The sequence below is a fragment of the Grus americana genome, chromosome 23, assembly GCF_028858705.1.
Source record: "Grus americana isolate bGruAme1 chromosome 23, bGruAme1.mat, whole genome shotgun sequence".
Lineage (NCBI taxonomy): Eukaryota > Metazoa > Chordata > Aves > Gruiformes > Gruidae > Grus > Grus americana.
Genome location: NC_072874.1, coordinates 3,762,594 through 3,781,333, shown reverse-complemented (window position 1 = coordinate 3,781,333; position 18,740 = coordinate 3,762,594). Strand labels below are relative to the sequence as shown.

At 61.0% G+C, this 18,740-nt stretch overlaps 2 protein-coding genes across 3 annotated transcripts in view; both read left to right on the top strand.

Moving 5' to 3' along the window:
* Window positions 1-5,329: 5,329 nt before the first annotated feature.
* On the top strand, window positions 5,330-17,201 carry SESN2 (sestrin 2). Of its 2 annotated transcripts, XM_054802592.1 has the most exons (10): window positions 5,330-5,554; window positions 11,798-11,863; window positions 12,753-12,950; window positions 13,356-13,538; window positions 13,885-14,094; window positions 14,459-14,609; window positions 14,772-14,887; window positions 15,204-15,394; window positions 15,619-15,763; window positions 15,853-17,201. In XM_054802592.1, the coding sequence occupies exons 1-10, from the start codon at window positions 5,477-5,479 to the stop codon at window positions 15,937-15,939; spliced, it is 1,425 nt and encodes a 474-aa protein (XP_054658567.1). In that variant the 5' UTR covers window positions 5,330-5,476; the 3' UTR covers window positions 15,940-17,201. The 2 variants fall into 2 exon arrangements, with proteins under 2 accessions (XP_054658567.1, XP_054658569.1); XM_054802594.1 differs by lacking the exons at window positions 5,330-5,554; window positions 11,798-11,863 and adding an exon at window positions 12,157-12,576.
* A 190-nt stretch (window positions 17,202-17,391) lies between these two features.
* The window catches only part of PHACTR4 (phosphatase and actin regulator 4), a 78,163-nt gene continuing 76,814 nt past the window's right edge, over window positions 17,392-18,740 (top strand). Inside the window, exon 1 of the mRNA XM_054802070.1 lies at window positions 17,392-17,809. The gene's annotated coding sequence lies outside the window, so the exon portion shown is untranslated. The remainder of the gene's footprint in view (window positions 17,810-18,740) is intronic.

Sequence of the window (18,740 nt, the reverse complement as noted above, 5' to 3'; positions counted from 1 at the left end):
AAAATATGGTCTTGGTAGGAAACAAAAAGGCAAGAGGATAAGGGAGTTCTTTTCTTTAAGATACAGATGCAAATGAGGTGAGGAAACACCATTTGTGTCTCTGAAGTCTTCCCCGTACCTCAGCCATGACTCAGGTTTGTTTGGTTGTTGGGTTTTGGTTTTTTTTAAAGCTTCTAATTTTCCAGCAGAAATTTGGTAGTCAAAAATTCTCGGGAGATTACCATTTGGAAATGCCCCCGTCCTTGTGGGAGCCGTAGTTCAGCGCGTTGTGCTTTCCTCGTTGCAGCTTCCTGGCGAGACGAGCAGCGCTGTGACACGCCGTGCTTTCCTCTCGCGGGGCAGAGGAGCTGCCGTGTCCTGGAATGGCTCTTCCTGAGCGCTGCCTGTAGTGCAGGGTGGGAAAAAGCAAACCCTAGCTCTCTTGGAACACCACACAACCTTTCCAGCTCAAAATCATCTTTCCATATTTTTCAAAGCCTGGAGTTGCACACAGAAAATAGCTGTTTTTCTGGGAATCATTACTTGTGACAAATATCCGAATTCGTGGTTAAATTAGGGGAAGGAAAAATAATTTCTATGAAATGTTTCTCGTCAGTGCTGTTCTTCCGATCTCTGGCTTCTCATGCCTGTGAAAGCAGAGGCTGGTGGTGTGCGCTCGTCTGGGTTTTCATCCTGGCTTTGCCAGCTTTCAGCCCCCTGACCTAGCTGAGAGCCCTGGGATGTCCTACTTGGAGCACTGAGGCTATTGCAGCCTTGCTGAGTTCCTTCAGCTCCTGTACAAGTACCTGTGCTGGGTCAGACCAAAAATCTGGGCTGGTTCCCTCGACCCAGGCAGGGGACACCCACGGGTGCAAAACCAACACGGTTTGTTCAGCGCGTGCTTCCCACCGGCTTGGCTTGGAGGATTCCTGAGCTGGGTATTGCATCTGTGGCCTTGAACAGCTCCTCGTCCCTCCTCCTCAGGCTTGTTTTCAGACAAAAATGCCTCAATTGCAAGCTTGCAGCCTGCCAAGGAAAAGGTTTGCCCCGTGCGAGAAGGCAAGTTTGGCACTTCTTACCCCGTTAGTGCCGTGTAATCGTGCTGGTGGTGCTTAGGACGCTTTATCTCTGCTGAGCGAGCAAACCTTGCCTGTCCTGGAATGTGCCCAATTATCCTTGTTTACAGCAGGTCGGGAGATAGACGAGAGCTGAGCTGCCGAAGGCTGGGCTCCGACTCAGCCTCAGCGGGTAGAGCCGTGTCTCCAAGGAGCCGCTCTTGTCTCTGCCCTGGCAGAGCTGCGGGGAGGATTTCAAACGGGTTCGTGGGCAATTTTTGCAATTCCCAGCCAGACCTTGGGTAAGAAATGGCTGGCTCCTGCCTTTATCTGCTAGCACACGCTTCCTTCTCTCTGTGGTTTATCCACCGCTTCTAAAGCGGTTTGAATGTTTGCAGAAGGATATATATATTTTTTTTAATTTATTTTGGGTTGTGATTGCTTTATTTCTATTTCAAAGCTTTAGGAAAATATGGGTTTGACAGTAACTGAATGCACTTGAATATTGCGTACTGATCTCAACCACTTGCTAGTAATGAAATCAAGGTTGAAAATGAGACTTTCAGATTTTTGGTCAGTATTTTTCCCCATTCCACTCATTTCAGGCCTGTTGACCTGAAGCCCCTTGCCTACTTCCAACAGAAATCTCTTCTGGAGATGCAGAAACTCCGAGTTTCCACAGTGCTGAGCTGGGGAGCTGGAGGTGGTTGGGTTTTCAGGGCACAATGAAAACCTCTTACAAAGCATTTCCTGAGATCTACTAATGAAGAGGATTAGATATCTTTTTTCTTTTTTCTTTTTTTTTTTTTAAGTAATGACTTGAATAAATATCTCCTTTCCAAACTTACAGGCCCCCTGGCAAGGACTTGAATCTTTAGTAGGCAAATGAATATAAACTGTTTTGCAGCCTGACAGCAGAAGTAAACTGACTTAACCAGCCGGTAATTACCCACAAACATGCTCCCTTCCATTCCTCCCTAATTGCTGGGGCTTTCTGGGAGCGCTAACTCAGGCAGCACACCCTGGGGGCAACGGGCTTTAAAATCGTCCTTTAAAAAAAAACCCAGTAAGGATTTTTAAGTCCTCTAAAGCTTCTGTAACTTGTGTTTTGTAGCTGAGCCAGGAGAGGTAAGCACAAGCCTTGTTGTTCTTGTTGTAACCCCCAGACCAGCCGTCGCAGTATTCCGTCCCCGCTTCTGGAGCACATGGGGATAGTGGCTCCCTCCCGCTGCTGTTCCCAGAGGCTCCAGACCAAGGAGGATCCCTCACCGGTACAAACCAGTACAAACCATTGTTTCTAAGCCACGTCCATCTGCCTGCAGTGCACAAACCCCGATGGAGCGAGGTCCCGAGCGTTTGCAGCTCCTGTTGTGTCCCAGGAGGTGGGGCAGTGCTGAGGACCGTGTTGGGGTTACCTTCCCTCCGTGGCTCCAAACAAGGTGGCTGTGGAGAAATTCCCTTCCAGCCCACCCAGGCCAGGTGCCCGTGGGTTTTCCCACCAGAGGCTATTAGTGGGGAGGTGTGGGGTGATCCAGCTCCCCAATCTTCGGACAGGAGCGGAGCACGTAAGGAAAGGAAACAAACAACGGCATGTGTCTTATCTGCTCCAGGGGCTCCCTGCAGACAGTCCCTGTGTGGTCTCCACTGCTTCCCTTTGTCCTCGGGGTCTGGGCTGGCTAAAACCACCGGCTGGTGCAATACCGAAAGGCCGGACAAGGTAATGGCTGTCCCCAGCCAACCTTGCTATTTGCTCTAAGGTGACTTATCTTAAGCAATCAGCCTTGCCTTCCTGTTTAGCTTTCTTGCAGGACACTGTTAAACTAAAGCAACAGACTTGTACAGTCAGCATGTTGATAACTAGGGCACTGTCAATCCCTAAATAATTACTGAGCTGTTGCATATTTCCCATGATTGGTGTTTCTGGAAACGGGGTGTTTGGGTTCAGCTCTTGGGTTCCTCTCTCGAGGAAATACTGCCTTTCCTTTGCCACCCTTTTTCCGATTAATATTGTAATGAGCCTAGCTGCCGTGTGCCCAGGTAATCCCCTGTGAATTAGCCCTCCTGCAGTTGTATTTCCTTGGAGAACGAGCGCTGCCCAGCTCAAATTGGGACAAAAGGTGACACTTCAAGCGCCTTTGGGTGAGGCTTGTAGCACAGAAGGACTTGAGATGCTGGAGCTGCTTTGGTACTGCCTGGTATCACCCGTTTCTGGCACGCAGCGTGGGAGGCTACGAGCCCCCGGCAGCTCAGAGGTACCGGCAGGTCATCTCCTTTTGCCAGGCTGCTGTCGATGGCGGGGAGATGCTGCTGACAGCCTGAGCCGGCCGCTGCGTGGGCAGGAGCATTGCAAACAGGCCAGGAAAAGTGCTGAGGCTCCTCTAATCGGCCAGGGGGGGCCTGACCCGGGGCTGCGGAGCAGATGGGGGATTGCGTGCTGCTCTTTATTGCCGAGCGAGTGCACTGCCCGGCTCGACGACCGCCTGGCTGTGCTCGGCCCCTCCTGCCCCTGCTCTGTATGCTGGGGCCGTGGTGCTGGCCAGCCCAGCCGGCTCTGGGACAAACATCCTTCTGGCATGGCCCTCGGTGTCTTCTGATGGGATATTTTTATGTTAAATATTTGGCAGCATCTCCAGCCTATCCCTCCCCCTGGGCCACGGCCTGATGCGCGTTCATGGCCCCGGGATTCCCAGGTCTCTCTAAGCTTTCTGGGGGGGGCAGAAAGGGGAGAACAGAGGCAATGCCACCCCTCTGCTTTGCTTACACCGTGTTGCCTTTGCTGCTGCAAAGCAAGAGACGGCTTTTCATCTCCAGGCTGATGTGTTCAGCCAAAGCAAACCCAGAGCTCGTGGCCTCAGGTAGCCACAGCCCCGGTGCTGGCCAGGGACCAGGCAGCATCTTGGCTCTTGCCCGGCATAAGGCAGCTCCGGGGGCCAAAGGAGCAGGCGATGGAGCTGGACCTGGGCTACGGGGGCTGAAACGGCACCTCTGGCCTCAGGGGAGCGTGGGGCTGGTTCCTCTCGGAGCAGGAACAACCTGGACCTTGGATCAGATGCAATTAAAAAACCAAATTGTTCCTCTCAAATGACACAAGTGCTAACGCAGAGGCAAACACCTCGGGGTGGCCGGCGCTAGGCGAGCAGGAGGCGACGTCCTCGCACCGAACACCGGCCAGACCCCACACCCTCGGCGCAGAGCCGTGCTTGCAAAACACCCCTGAAAATAGCACAGGGTGTTTGCAGGCTGCGGTGCACCGGGAAGGGGACAAGGACAAGGAGCAGTTGACCGGGGGGCATTTGAAACTCGCTCTGTCCTCTCCCCTCTGCAGAGGCTGGCGCAGCCGCGAGCGTGCCGTGGCGTGCCGGCCGTTGGCCATGCCGCCAGCACCGTGCTGCCGAGGCACGCTGACATGTTCGCTTAATTGGCAGGAGCTCAGGACTGGAGCCGGGAGGAGGCTGTTGCCAGGCAAAACCTGAGTTGTTTGTGCAGCGACTCCCGTTTGCTGGACTTTGCCATGTGCAGGCTGTCAAGCAGCGCCAGATTGTTATCAGCACTGCTGTCTGGGGCCACCCGTGGTTGTGGGATTTATTTCTTCTTTTTTTTTTTTTTTTTCTCCTTCTTTCACCTTCTTTTATTGGGTTCGGTGTTTGTTATTCAAATGGACGGGATCTGACGGAGGGCTGTATGCCTCGTAGAGGATGGGAAGGGAAAGCTTCTCTGCAACTCTTGGGGGTCTTCAAACTGCACCGCGTAGAGCTGGGGGGGCATCGGGGGGTGCTGGGGTGGCAGGAGGGGGGACACGGTGGTTGCTTGTGGCCGCACAGAACCAGGGGAACCAGGGCAGCTCAGCGATTTTGGACAAATACCACTGCCCGTAAACGCGCGCAGACTCCTCGAGTGCCTTTGCCATGAGGTTGCTTTTCCCTTTGGCCCCAGGAGACATTTTCCGTGTCTCCCCGTGTTGAAGGCTGGGGAAAATGCCGCAGCAGGGCTGCGCGGGGGGAACCCGTCCTTCCTCTCGGAGCAGAGGGGATGCAGGCAGTGCGAGGCGGGGTGCCTGGCCGGGGGCGGGGGGCTCACGCTGCTGCAAGCCCGGGGGTCCCGCACGGCTCCCGGGTTCAGCTCGGGGCGATCCCCCCTCCCGGAACCCGCGGGAAACTACAACCCCCAGCACCCCCCGCGCCGCCGCTCCCTATTGGCCGACGGGGGTGTGCGTGTTGGCCAAGCCTCCGCGTTACCATTGGTCGAGACGGGTCGGGGGCGTGGCTGACTCCGGCCCCGCCCTCCCCTCGCCGCGCTATGAAGGCGGGCGGGCGCGGGGCGCTCGGGAACCCGGGAACGTTCCAGAGCCCGGGGGTGTCCGGGCACCCCCCGCCCCGCCCGGGGCCGCTCCACAGCCCGAGGGGGTCCCGGGGCCATGCCCGCCGCCTAGCCCCCGCGCTGCCATGCTGGTGGCCGGCTCGCCGTGCCGCCCCGCGGGGCTGGAGGAGTACCGGGGCTGCGGGGTCCGGCGGGGCGGCGAGGTAAGGGCTCGGCTCGGGGCTCGCCTGCCCCAGGGGCTCCCGGTTTGCATCGCCCCCTCCCCGGGATGGGACCGGGTGCTGTGCAGCCCGCCCGGGGGTCCCTCGGGGAGGGACTGGTGGTGCCCCCCCCGCCCCGGGACCGCTGTCCCCCTCCGCCCGGGGCCATCCCCCCCTCGGCCGGCTGTGCGGAGGGGAGAAGCAGGGACGTGTCGGGCCGGGCGGAGGAACCGGGGCCGGGCTGCAAAAATAACCCTCTTGCTGATTTGCAGTGAGCCTAAAAATAAGGGCTCCTGGGGATGGGTGGCCCTGTCCTGTTACGGGGACGATCTCGGGGTCTCCTGAGCTCTCCAGGAGCTGTGATGTGTGTGGGAGCTGGGCAGAGGTCCTGCCCGCAGGTATGGGCAGGGAGGCAAAGGGAAACTGGGGCAGGGAGGCAAAGGGAAACTGAGGCAGGGGCTGGCGATGCAACGTGCCCCCCGGGGTTGGTGGTGCGGAGCTGGCGGGAGGCTGGGGGGCTCTGGGGTCTCCGTCCAGTCATTCGGCTCGTGCTGCAGTTCCCAGGCCGGGCATAGGATCTCTTTCATGCCCCGGATAACCCAGAGCTACGGGAGAGCTCTGGCATTGCCCGGGGCTTTTGCATTTGGACTCCTGTGTGCAAAACTGGAGTCCCGAGGTGTCCAGGACTTTGCAGGACCTCCCTGTCCCTCCCAGGCAATCGGACTGGTCTGCAACTTCAGCCCCCCAATGTGCTGAGTTTCCTGAAAAGTTGGGAAATGCCTCTGTTTGTAAGACCTATTTTCCTCACAAAAAAACCCCCCCAACTTGCAGTTTTTCCTCTTGTTCCTGCGTTCCCCTCAGATTTCCCCAGGGACAGCAGGATTGCTCTGCAACTTGGGGCTTTGCTTGTGGGGAGTTGGTGGCTCCCCAAATAGCCGTCCCACCTCGGTGTACCTGCAGGGATCGTTACTCCTGACACGGGCTGGAAGTTGGAAACCCCAGGATGGTGGGTGGGAAAGACCCCAGACAGCAGTGCTGCCGGGGACTCCCCTCCGGCGCTTGTCCTGGCATGAGCTGAAGCCTGAGGTCGGTGCTTTCGAGCAGGCTGGGGGAAGGACGGTGGTGGTGGGGATGCCACCGGTGTCTAGCAGGTACCGCTGAAACTCTGTGGGCTGGGACGCTTACAGCCGCCGTGAAAGCACCTCGGCTTTGTTCCTGCGCGCTGTGCAGCGGGGTTTGCAGAGCTGCAGGGCTGCCTGTTCAGCGGCAGCTCTGCTCTTCTCCGTGAAACCTCTTCAGGTTTTCAGGACGAGGCAGGGGTGGGATTTGGGGATCCCGTTGTCCTTGCTGGAGCGTCACGGCAGCTTGGTTGCCTTTCCAGGAGTGGGTCTGGCTGGGGGTGCGGCAGGGGCAGCTCCTGCCAAGGCGGTTGCGCTCACGCATCGGCTCCGTGCGTCAGCGGGGCCGAGCCCCGGCGCTGCTCTCGCCCTCCCCGGTGCGGCCCAGGGACAGCCTGCTGCCTGGTTTTTGGCAGGAGCACGGTTACGAGGGGCAAACCTGCTCTGCCAGGTGGCTGCAATGGTGTTTGTTTAACCTCGCCTTATCGGGAATGATTTTCCAACACCTGACTAAGCACTGGCACCAGTGCAGGGATGGGGGGGGGGGGGGAGGGAGCCTCGGTGCTCGGCACACTCCTGTTCCCAGGGGATTAACTCCTTCCCCCGGTGTCTCTGTGGAGACCCTCCACCTGCCCCGTGCTGGCTGGACCCTGGGAGCAGGTTGCGTGGCTGGTGCGAGTCAGAGCATCGCCTCAGTGCCTCAGTTTCCCCATCAGCAGAAGCAGGAGGTGATACACGGTGCGGCGAGGGTTAACTGCAGCACCCCTGAGGATTGCTTAATGCAGCAAAACATAATGAGTGTCTGCATAGGGATGGTTAAAATGCACTTTCAAAGGTCACCCTGGGCTGTCACTGGAAAGTGGTGGGGTGGGCCCGACTCCCCGGCTCCTTGCTGCTTTCAGGGTCAGAAGTCGCCCTGGCCGTGTCCCGTGGATTTGCCTGCCGGGGTCTCTCTGTTGCTGTCTCCTCCCAGGGAGCCTCTTGGAGCTCCAGAGAAGCTCCTTCTCCCCAAACCCTGAGTCAGCCAGCGTGGAGCCAGCTCAGCACCCGGAGCAGCGATGGCACGAGCCTGCTCCCGCTGTCACCCCGGTCTCACTTCCGTGGTGACTCAGGGCAGGAGCATCCCGGGTGCTCGGAGCATTCGGAGCCACTGGATGCAGGCACTGCTTGCTTTGCTGGGGTGGCTGCAGCCTGGTGCCAGCAAGAGCCCGCGGCATGCCGCGACCCGCTGTCCGACACGTGGAGAGCGTGTGGCCACACTGACAGCTGCTGCGTGGTCACCTCGTGCCATCCCACACCCCTTCCCCGCTTTGGAGAGGGTGCCGGCCTGCACCTGCCACCTCAGTAGTGATTTGGAGGCAGCCGGCAGAAGACACCCGCTGTCACCGGGGCTGTGCCTGGCTCCAGCTCTCGGGTGTCTCTCCCGGTTGAAGCTGGGCGACGGCCCTGGGGCTCATCCTGTCACAGGGCACCGTGAAAAAGACCCCGGGCAGCAGCAGCTCCCTGCTCCGCAGCTGGAGAGTGGGACGTGCCATCCCGCCGTTGGCATCCCCGGTTGCGTGTGTCTGGGCACCCTCCTGCCGCTGCCGCCGTGTCCCCGTGACATGTCGCGTCTCCCGCAGGTGAATCCCGGCAGTGTGGACCCTCGTTGCCGCCTCGCCGCGGCCTCCTCTGCACGGTTGCAGGAGGCTGGGAGCATGGCGCTGGGTGCGATGCTGGATGCTGAGCGCTGGGGGGGGAGCAGGTTTGGGGGCAGAGCTGCCCTTTGAGCTTCCCCGTCACTGGTGGGCTGGAAGGTGCGTGGTGTTGGTCTTGGAAGGGTTCTTGGTTTTGGAAAATGCTGTTGCTGTGCTTGCTTTTCTCTGCATCGATGCCGTGGGTTTCCCACGCCTCCCCGCAGCTGCAGGATGTGTGTGGGGGTGGCTGTGCCCTGCCCACCCCGGGGAGCCTCTGTGGCCGTGGGTGGAGGGAAGCGATGCGGGGAAGAGAGAAAGGGGGTCACTGGGACTCGCCTGGGTGCAGTGTGGCTGACAGGACGCCTTGCAGGTGGTCCCTGGTGCTGCTCCCGCTTTGGTCGGTGTGGTGGGTCGAGCCTGACTGGGGCCAGGTGCCCACCAGAGCCGCTCTCTCACTCCCCTCATTCACTAAACAGGGGAGAAAAGGCATAACGAAATGCTTGCAGGTCGAGATAAGGACAGGGAGAGATCACTCACTAATTGTTGTCACGAGCAAAACAGACCAAACTTAGAGAGGGAATTCATCTAATTTATTACTAGGCAAAACAGAGTAGAGGAATGAGAAAATAAAATCAACTCTTAAAACACTTCCCCCACCCCTCCCATCTTCCCGGGCTCAACTTCACTCCCAGCTTCAACCTTCCCCCCCCTCAGCGGCACAGGGGGACGGGGAGTGGGGGTTACGGTCAGTTCATCTCACGGTGTTTCTGCCGCTTCTTCATCCTCAGGGGGAGGACTCCTCTCATCGTTCCCCTGCTCCAGCATGGAGTCCCTCTCACGGGGTGCAGACCTTCAGGAGCAAACTGCTCCAGCGTGGGGTCCCCCACGGGGTCACAAGTCCTGCCAGCAAACCTGCCCTGGCGTGGGCTCCCCTCTTCACGGGTCCACCGGTCCGGCCTGGAACTTGCTCCAGCGTGGGCTTCCCACGGGCCACAGCCTCCTTCAGGTGCCTCCACCTGCTCTGGTGTGGGGTCCTCCATGGGCTGCAGGTGGAATCTCTACACCCCCTCATCCTTCCTCCATGGGCTGCAGGGGGACAGCCTGCTTCACCATGGCCTTCACCACGGGCTGCAGGGGGATCTCTGCTCCGGCGCCTGGAGCTCCTCCTCCCCCTCCATCTGCACTGACCTTGGTGTCTGCAGAGTTTCTTACATCTTCTCACTCCTCTCTCCGGCTGCAAAAGCTCTCTCCCTCCAAGTGTTTTTCTACTTCTTAAATATGTTATCACAGAGGCGCTGATTGGCTTGGCCTTGGCCAGCGGCGGGCCTGTCTTAGAGCTGGCTGGCATTGGCTCTGTCAGACACAGGGGGAGCTTCTAGCAGCTTCTCACAGAAGCCACCCCTGTAGCCCCCCCGCCACCAAAACCCTGCCACGCAAACCCAACACAGTCGGTTCACCCAGAACCGGGTGCTGCGGGAGCGAGGGCTGCCCGCTTCCAGCTGTGAAGCACCTTGCTGTCCCTGAGGAACGAGCCATTTATTTTGGGTCCTGGGGGCTGGCAGGGGACCAGGCATGCCTCGAGGCTTCACTTGGGCTGGCGCTGCCTTCACCCGGTGCCCAGCTCCCTCCGTGTCCCCAGCAGCACAAGCAGGGGTGACCGGTGGCTGCTGCCTGCCCCGTGCATCCCTCCCGGCCGCGTCTCTGCCTGCACCCGGAGCAGAGCAGGGTGCGGGTCCCCACCGGCCGGGCATCCCTCCGGCCGGGCCGCGGGAGCTTTGCTGTGTCTGACGCTGTGGGCACAGTTGCTGCTGCCTCGGGTTCTCCGTGGCGCTACTGCTTCCCGACGGGTTTGCACGGGGGACGTGTGCCATGGGGTGGAGCAGGGTGGTCACGAGCATCCCAGGGGGCTGAGACCCTGCCCGCTCCCTGGGCGGGCAGATTTGGACCCTGTGCTCACATCCTGCCTGCACATTTGAGACCGGGCTCCTTCAAAAGTCCCAGCGGAGGTGACCGGGCGCAGCCTGTGCTCAGGGACGGGTCCCAGCCCAACGGGGCCACCCCAGCTCCTGCTGGCGGAGGGACCCCGGGAATTTCTGCAGGGAATGGGAAGAGGAGGTCAGCGCTGCCCCACCCGGAGCGGGGGCCCTGAGCACCTTCCTCTGGGGTGGGCACTGGGTGCCACTGCCGCCACCTGTATCCAGAGCGTGGGTTGGAGGAAGTGATGCTGTGGGCGTTTGTCTGCTGAATGCCCTTTCTGCTACCGCTGCCCCATCTCGGTCCTGGTTTCACGCAAGCACAGCATCCCCCCTGTTTCTGAGGGGACCGTGCACCAGCCCCCCCCTTCCCTCTCGCCCCCTTCCCAGGGGTGGGAGCACTCAAACCCTTTTCCACCCTCTTTTTCTCTCAGCCCCAAAGCAGGTTCTGGGGTTTCTGTAGGTGTTTTGGAGCGATTGTTTTAGCTCTCGCGGCTGGGTGCTGCGTCCCCCCTGTCTGCGGTTGGCACCTGTGGGTGCTGCTTTGATGCAGGCAGAGAAATTTCCCCTGCACGACTGCAAACTTGCAAGCTGATGGGATGCTGTGGTGCAAAAGAGGGACAGGGAAGGGTGGATTCGGGTTCTGCTGCATCCCTGCAGCAGAAGGGCCGGGAGGGTCCCGGTCCCGTTGTGCTCTGGATGGGTGCTGGTGCTCGCAGCATCCCCATCGCTGCTCCTGGGTGCACCTTGGTTGGGCACAGCCGGGCTCCCACCCTCTGGCAAAGGGGAGAAAAATCATCTGCTTGGAGGAAATATAGGTGGGGAACACTTGCTGTCCCCTGGGGAGATGGAGCGTGGGGGGAGGGTGTCAAAAAGTTGCTGAGCCCCGTGCCTGGAGCGCGGCGAGCAGCGGCTAACCTGAACTGGGTGGCTTCTTTCTGTTTTAAGTGGGTTAACGGATTTGGGAAGGGGAAAAAAAAAAAAAAAAAAAAGCTGGTGGAGATGTTTATCGGCATTTTGTGCCTGGGAGGGTTTGCGGGAACCCCGGGCGTCATATTTATGGTGGTGATTGCAAACCGCAGCGCCGGGCTGCTCCCGGGACCCGTCGCCGTCCCTCAGGACCCCCCTGGGCTCTGGTTTTCTTTTTTTTTCCCATGGACGTGGTAAACCGGGAGCGTCTCCGCTCTCCTGGCTCACGATGCCGCGGCTCTGGTGTCCTGGCGCCGTCCCAGCGTGTCACACCTCCTGGGGGTGCAGAGCAACACCTCCGCCTGATTTCATCAGGCGCTGCCCGGCCTGACGCAAGGGTGCGGGGGCGATGGCCGCGTGTCCCCGTGGCCCGTGCGGGGCGGCCCCCTGCGTCACCCCTTCCCGTGCCGCTCTGCTCGTCCCGCCGGTGGCAGCCGCTCGTCCCGGGGATGCTCGGTGGCTCCTGGCTGCCCCGGTGCCGGGCTAAAGCTGCTGCTCTTTCTTTCCTAGGACAGAGGGATGAAGGTGCCCCAGCAGCTGGGGAGGGGTCCCAGCGCCTTCATCCCCCTGGAAGAGGTAAGAGTGGTGGGGATGGTCTTGGGTGGGTGCGTCCCTACCTGCTGGGGGGCTCCTCCGCCCCTCGCTGCCATGGGTGGGGGGCTGTTAAGGAAGGATTTGCGTGCACACCCCCCTCCCCCCAATTGCTAGTGCCTGGGCGGGGGTGGAATGGGGAAGGGTCACCCAGCTGGGGTATCCCTGTGACACCGGGGGAGTGTCTTGTTTTGGAGAACGGGGGGAGCAGTTGTGTTGTTTCACCCTGACGTTTTCCTGCCCCACATCCCTGCCCTGCCTGTGCCTCAGTTTCCCCATTCATCTTTCCCCTGTGCTGCAAATGCAGCCTCTGTCCTGCCCTGCCCCCCCCAACCGAAAACTGTGCCCTGAAATCCCCGGGGCTCCCCGTGCCCCGGCACCCTCAGCCCTATCTCGGCACCCGGCATCGGTGTCCCAGATGGTTCCTCCTTCGGCAGAGATAACGCCACGGTTTCGTCACCACGGTGGGGGTGGAGAGGCCGGAGGGGGAGCCAAGCCCCATCTCCTCCTTGCCGCACACCAGCGCCCAAATAAACAACTTGACCCGCGGGCTGAGTCGGCTGGGCTGTGCGGGGTCTGGCATGGAGACCCCCCGTCACCCCCTGCCCCCCGGGGCCGGGAGGGGGGAGGCGGGCAGCGGGGGCTGCCAGCGGTGTCCGTACCGGGCGGCAGGGAAGAGGCTGGGCACCTCCGATGGGGTGAGCATCGATGTGGGGATGGGTGCTCCTGGGTCCCGCTGGCCACCGATGCTTGATTTGGGGGGAGGGGGATGGGGGATGTCCTCCCTCTAGGTTAGGGGGGCTGTTGTGAAGAGTGGGGGGGCTCTTCATTGCCCTTCATCGCCTTCCTCTCCCTCCTCTCCCCGTCCCGGCAGATCCTGCAGGAAGGTGCGGAGAGCAGCCGTCGCCAGCTCCTCATCGAGGCCTTCGTCTCGGAGGGCAGGGTGGACAACATCACCATGGTCATGGGGCTGCACCCCCAGTATCTCAGCAGCTTTTGGAAGACCCAGTACCTCCTGCTGCGCATGGACGGGCCCCTGCCCTACCACAAGCGCCACTACATCGCCATCATGGTGAGGATGGGGGTCCCTTGGGGTGGGGGGGGTCCCTGGAGGGGACGTGTGGTCCTCTGCCAGGTTTTTGCCTGGAGGCAGGAAGGTGTTTGGGACCCCACAGCTGGGGTCCCCCTTGGAGCTGTGGTCCCAGAGGTTTGGAAGCTCCTTTGGGGTTGGTCCCATGGGGCACATCCAGGGTACCCCAGCACCCCTTCCCTCTAGAGCCCCTGGGGACCAGCATTGATCTGGGGGGGGGCGGGGGGGAAACCCCTGTCTGGACTCTCCTCCCCAGGGAAAGCCCTCCAAGGATGATGGAACAGGGGGGGTGGTGTGGCTGTCTGCCTTGGATTCTCCAAGGGCTTGTAGCAGGGTTGGGAGTCCCCTGGCCGGTGCTGGGGGCTGACTGCCCGGCTCTCCCCGCAGGCAGCAGCCCGGCACCAGTGCTCCTACCTGGTGGGCTTGCACATAGGGGAGTTCCTGCAGGTGGGGGGCAACCCGGCATGGCTGCAGGGGCTGCACTGTGCCCCCCAAAAACTCAGGAACCTCAATGAGATCAACAAACTGCTGGCGCACCGGCCCTGGCTCATCACCAAGGAGCACATCGAGGTGAGAGCTCGGTGCAGATTGCCCCTCAAAACACACTTTATTTTTTGGGGGTGGGACCCTGGGGGCCACATCCCCGCTTGCACCCCCACTCCCCCCCCCACGTTTAACCCTTTCAGGGCTGAGGGAGTCTCTGAGCTGGGGCGCAGGGTCTGCGCTGCTCCGGATGGATGGGGAAGGGGTGACTTGTCCCCCATGGCTGGGGACAGTCCTGTCAACAGCGGCTGGTTTTTGGGGGAGGCGCATCCCAAACACCCTCCTGTCTCCCTGCCCTTGCCTTACCCCGGCTCTGGGGTGCAGTGGGGGGGTTACGGCCCAGGGGGTCTCTCCAACCCCATGTGCCTTGCAGGCTCTGCTGAAGACGGGGGAGAACAGCTGGTCACTGGCGGAGCTGGTGCAAGCCCTGGTGCTCCTCACCCACTACCACTCGCTCGCCTCCTTCGTCTTCGGCTGCGGCATCAACCCTGAGGAGGAGCAGGATGGGGGGCATGGCTGCCGGCCCCCCTCACCCCACAGCGACAGCAGCCCTGCCTCTGATGACAACACGGGGGGCTCTGCGGTAAGGGAAGGGGGGGGTTTCGCTGTGCAGGGTGCGAAGATCGGGCATGGCGGGGTGCTCGACTGCTTCATGGCCCTTCCCCTGGGAATTGCCTCAAGGGCTTTAACTGGGAACAGCAGATGCTTTAGGGCTGTGCAGTAGCACCCTCTGTGCGGTAGCGTCCTCCTCCTGGCTCCCAGGATGAAGCACGGGAGCAGCCAGGGTCTGGCCAAACCCGGAGACAAATGCTCTTTAGAGCAGCCCCGGGGCTGCTCCAGGTGCCAGCAGAGCTGTGGGTGTGCAGAGAGCAGCTCCGTCTGCTTGCGACCCCTCTGCAACCTTGCTCGACGTGGGGCAGGGTTGACTCTGCCCTCTGCTTGCCCAGGGCAGAGATGCCATGCAGGAGGTGGAGGTGCTGATGGAGAGGCTGAAGCTGCTGCAGGAAAGCCAACTGGAGGAGGAGGGTGTCACGCAGGAGGAGATGGCAACGCGCTTTGAGCTGGAGAAGACGGAGAGTTTGCTGGTCGCTCCCTCGGGTGAGGAGGTGCAGGGGTGCAGCTGGCTGGGGCCGGGGTCCCCACGGGGGGGGGAGGTCACGGGGGAGGAGGGAAGGAGCGGGATCCATCCCCCAGGTGCGGGGCTGACTCTGTCCAGGGTCACGCTGCTTCGCTCACGGCCGCCGCGGTGATGCCTTGCAGATATTGCGGATCACTCCCCGCAGTCCAACGTCCTCTGCTTCGTGGAGGACCCCGAGTTCGGCTACAAGGACTTCACGCGGAGGGGCGAGCAGGCGCCCCCCACTTTCCGTGCGCAGGTGGGTGCTCGCAGTCCCGTGCCAGCCGGTGGGGAAGGGGTGGCAGGGTGCTGGGTGGCAGGGTGCTGGGTGGCAGGGTGCTGGGTGGCAGGGTGCTGGGTGGCAGGTCCTGCTTGTCTCGGTGGGGGGGCAGCGGGGCACTTCCCAGGGTCTTGGCACTGCACGGACAGCGTGGGTGCAGAGCGTGAAGGGCTGGGACCAGGCTGGAGCTGTCTGAGCAGCGCAACCAGATCCTGATAATTGAGGGGGGTCGACATGGAGAAGGGACCCCACGTTTCCCCATCAAGCCCCTACCCCAGCATCCCTTCTCCGGCAGGATTACACCTGGGAGGACCACGGCTACTCGCTGATCAACCGCCTCTACCCCGACGTGGGGCAGCTCCTGGATGAGAAGTTCCAGGTCGTCTACAACCTGACGTACAACACCATCGCCATGCACTGCGGCGTGGACACGTCCATGCTGCGCAGGGCCATCTGGAATTACGTCCACTGTGTTTTTGGCATCCGGTAGGTCCCCGAGCCACGGCCGGAGCCTGTTTTCTGCCCTGGGTAGAGCCCGTGAGCTGGGTCCAGCCTGGGAGCCTGCGACTGGGTCTTGGTGAGAGTGATGCTGCTGCTTGGACTAAGGCAAAGTGATGCTCTTAGGCTCGGCTTAGGTCTGGCAAGACTCTGGGGGTGTACGAATAGGCAGGGGTTGTGCCTGGAGTGACGCGTTCTCCTCTCTCCCCCAGCTATGACGACTACGACTACGGGGAGGTGAACCAGCTCCTGGAGCGCAGCTTGAAGATCTACATCAAGACGGTGGCTTGCTACCCGGAGAAGACAACCAAGCGGATGTACACGCAGTTCTGGAGACACTTCAAGCACTCGGAGAAGGTGCTGCCCCATCCCTTCCCCTCGCTGTAGGGTGGTGGTGGGGTGCTGAGCCCCCCCCCCCATGCCCTAATCCTGCTCTCCCTGCGTAGGTGCACATCAACCTGCTCTTGCTGGAGGCTCGGATGCAGGCAGCTCTGCTCTACGCCCTGAGAGCCGTCACCCGCTACATGACCTGACTGGCTGCTGCTCCCTCCTCCTCCTCCTCCTGCCACAGGTTTGGGGGAAAGGCCAGGGGAGAGCTGGTGCCCTAAAGACTCTGCTGGAATATTGTTTCCCTGCTTAAGGGGCCTGGAGCTGTGGAAGGAAAGGGGGGGGCTTCCCTGCCCCCCGTCCCAGGAGAGGGGACCCCCAAGAAGCCGTCAGTGCCGGGAAGACCCTGGAGTGCTCCCCTGGGTTTGGCAGAGCTGGGGGGGGGGGCTCGGCTGCTCTGTGCCTTTTTCGGGGGTGAGCCCGAACGAAGCCAAATGGGGATGCCCCCGGGTACCGCCTTCGCCACGCGGTGCTGGCGTTACACCTCTGTGCCACGTCCTGGCACCCAGACTGCCGCCGCGGAGGGGCTGTCCCTGTGCCAGAGACCACCGGAGCGTATCGTGGGCTTTGCCCCTGCTCTGTGGGTCTGGTGCTGGAAGGTGCCGGTGGGGACGCCGCTCTGCCACCCCCTCCCCACGTCTCTGGCTCGCACCCGAGGAGGGTGCTGGAGGAGTGGTGGGAAGGATCCGGCCATCCTGTCACCCAGTCGGGCAGCCCCCCAGCTGAGTGTGCGTCCCATCCCGTCCCCCCTCCGTGCTGGGGTCCGAAGGGCGGGGGAAAGGCTGCGGTTCCTGCCTGGCCTGGGTGTTTCTGCCACCTTCGATGCCTGCGGTGACATGGGGACACCCCCTCCGTGCCTGGGGGTGCACACAGCCCCTCGCCGCTCCTCCTCGTGGCCCCTGCCACAGCCGGACCCCAACCCAGCCCCCCACGACTGGGGATGGGAAGTGCCTGGGTCCCGCGGCAGGAGCAGGGCGAGGGTAGGAGTGCCTGCCGTGTGGTTTATGCCTTTTTTTTTTTTTTTTAATATCATTTTTCAGCCACTGGCCCATCTCTGCTGCCTTGACCTTTGTGGCTGCCCCCCCTGCGTGCTGTGAGAGGGACGGGGCTGGGTGGGGGGGTGGCCGTGGCTTTACCCAAATGTGCCAGAGCATTTCCTAGTGGTGCGGGTCGCCGCGGAGGTGCCTGTTCGGGAGAGCCCCCCGCTCCCGATTCTGCTGGAGCGTGGGTCTGGGTCCAGCAGCATTGCCTGCTGCTCAGCCCCTCTTGGTTTGTCTCTGCTGAACCGTAGCTCAAGTTAAGTTATTTCTATATTTTTTGGGGTGTATGTGATTGGGCATGGAAATGCCACTGACTTTACTACAGATCTTGTTTGAAAAAAAAAAAAAAAATAAAATGTTTCCTTTTCTTTTTTTCTTTCTTTTTCCAAACACCTCTGCAGGGCAGCGCTGCCAAGTGGCTGTGAGATGTAGTTTCACCTTCCCCTTGCTCAGCCCCAGGGACCGATCCTGCATAGCACAGTGTGGGGTGGAGGGGTCCCTCTGCTCGGCGGGGGGGGGCTGGGTTGCCCAAGGGGGCAAAAAAGGGGGGCCCTGCACTCCCCACTTGCCCGAGGGATGGGCTCGGCTCCAGTGCCCCCTCCTTGCAGCATCTGTTCTCAGCCTCTCCGGGGTGTAGCACCCTCCCCAAAAGCCAGGATTTGGGGCACAGCCACTCGTCCCAGTGTGGGGATCCTGTGGGATGCTCCGGTCCCGTCACTGGGATGGAGCTGAGCTGGCCGCAGCGGAGCGGCACCGGGGGCACCCCAGCCCTGGATGTGGAGCCCAGCACTTATCGGGGTGCGGGCAGGAGCCCCTGGCAGCTGGTGATAAGATCCCCGAGGAGGGGCCAGCCTGTCCCCTGCTCCAGCCCCGTCCCTGCAGACCGAGGTGCATCCCTGTGCCGTGTGCCCAGGAAGCGGCGAGGAGCCGGATCCTGGCTCTGGGGCCGTCGGGACCCTCCAGCCCCTGCGGAGAGGTAGGACCCACCGTGCCGCCCGTCTGAGCGGGGACACGGGGCTGGGGCACCACGGCGAGGGTTTGCTGGGGGTTTATAGGGCCGAGCCTCTATTTGCACCGTGCGTGGGGGGAAAAGCGCTCTCGGGGCAGCTCAAGGGCGCTGGGGAAACTGAGGCAGGAGGATGGGTCTCCCTTGGTTCTGCTGGTCCTGCCAAAATCCCTGGGCTGGAGCGGACTGCAGGTGGGTTCAGCAGGTGTCTTGCAGAGGAGCGATGCAAACCGCAGGTAAGAGCTTAACGCTTCTGAGATGCCGGAGAACCCCGTGGGGTGCGGGGGGGGGCCCTGCCTGCGCTCGCTGGGGTTCCCACGAGGCGTCAGCCGGGGTTGAGCAGTTTTCCTGCGCCGAGTCACAGCCTCCAAATATTTCCCAGTGTGTTTTTTCCAGCCCTGGCCGAGGAGGCTGAGATACCGACGGTGCCTTTGGACTGCAGAGAGAAGAGCAAACCCACCCCCCACGCCCCCCAAGTGCTGTATTTTTAGGGTGTCACCCTGTAGCACCCATCCAGCATAGGGGACAACACTCTGCAGGGACCTGGGGGTGCTTGGGGACCTCAAGTGAGAGCTCCCTGCCCTAGGGGGTGGTGGGTTTATTTCCCAAATATACTGGGAACGATAACAGTGAGCTTATTTTTAAGTGAGTCTAGCATGATTTTAGGGAGGGTGCTTTGAGATCTTTAACGCTAGTGGATTTTCTGCCGTAAATATGGAGGGATTTGGCCGTGGAATCTCAGGGATCTGGTGCAGCTGGGGCATCCTGGCAGGGACAATGGTGTTTGCGTGTTGGCTTTTCAAAAGAAGTGAGAAAATGTCATCTGTTAGGGAACTGAAACAGCTCAGAGGATCGATGACAATTGTTAGAAAAGGGTCAAGTTGATGGGGAGATTCTGTCT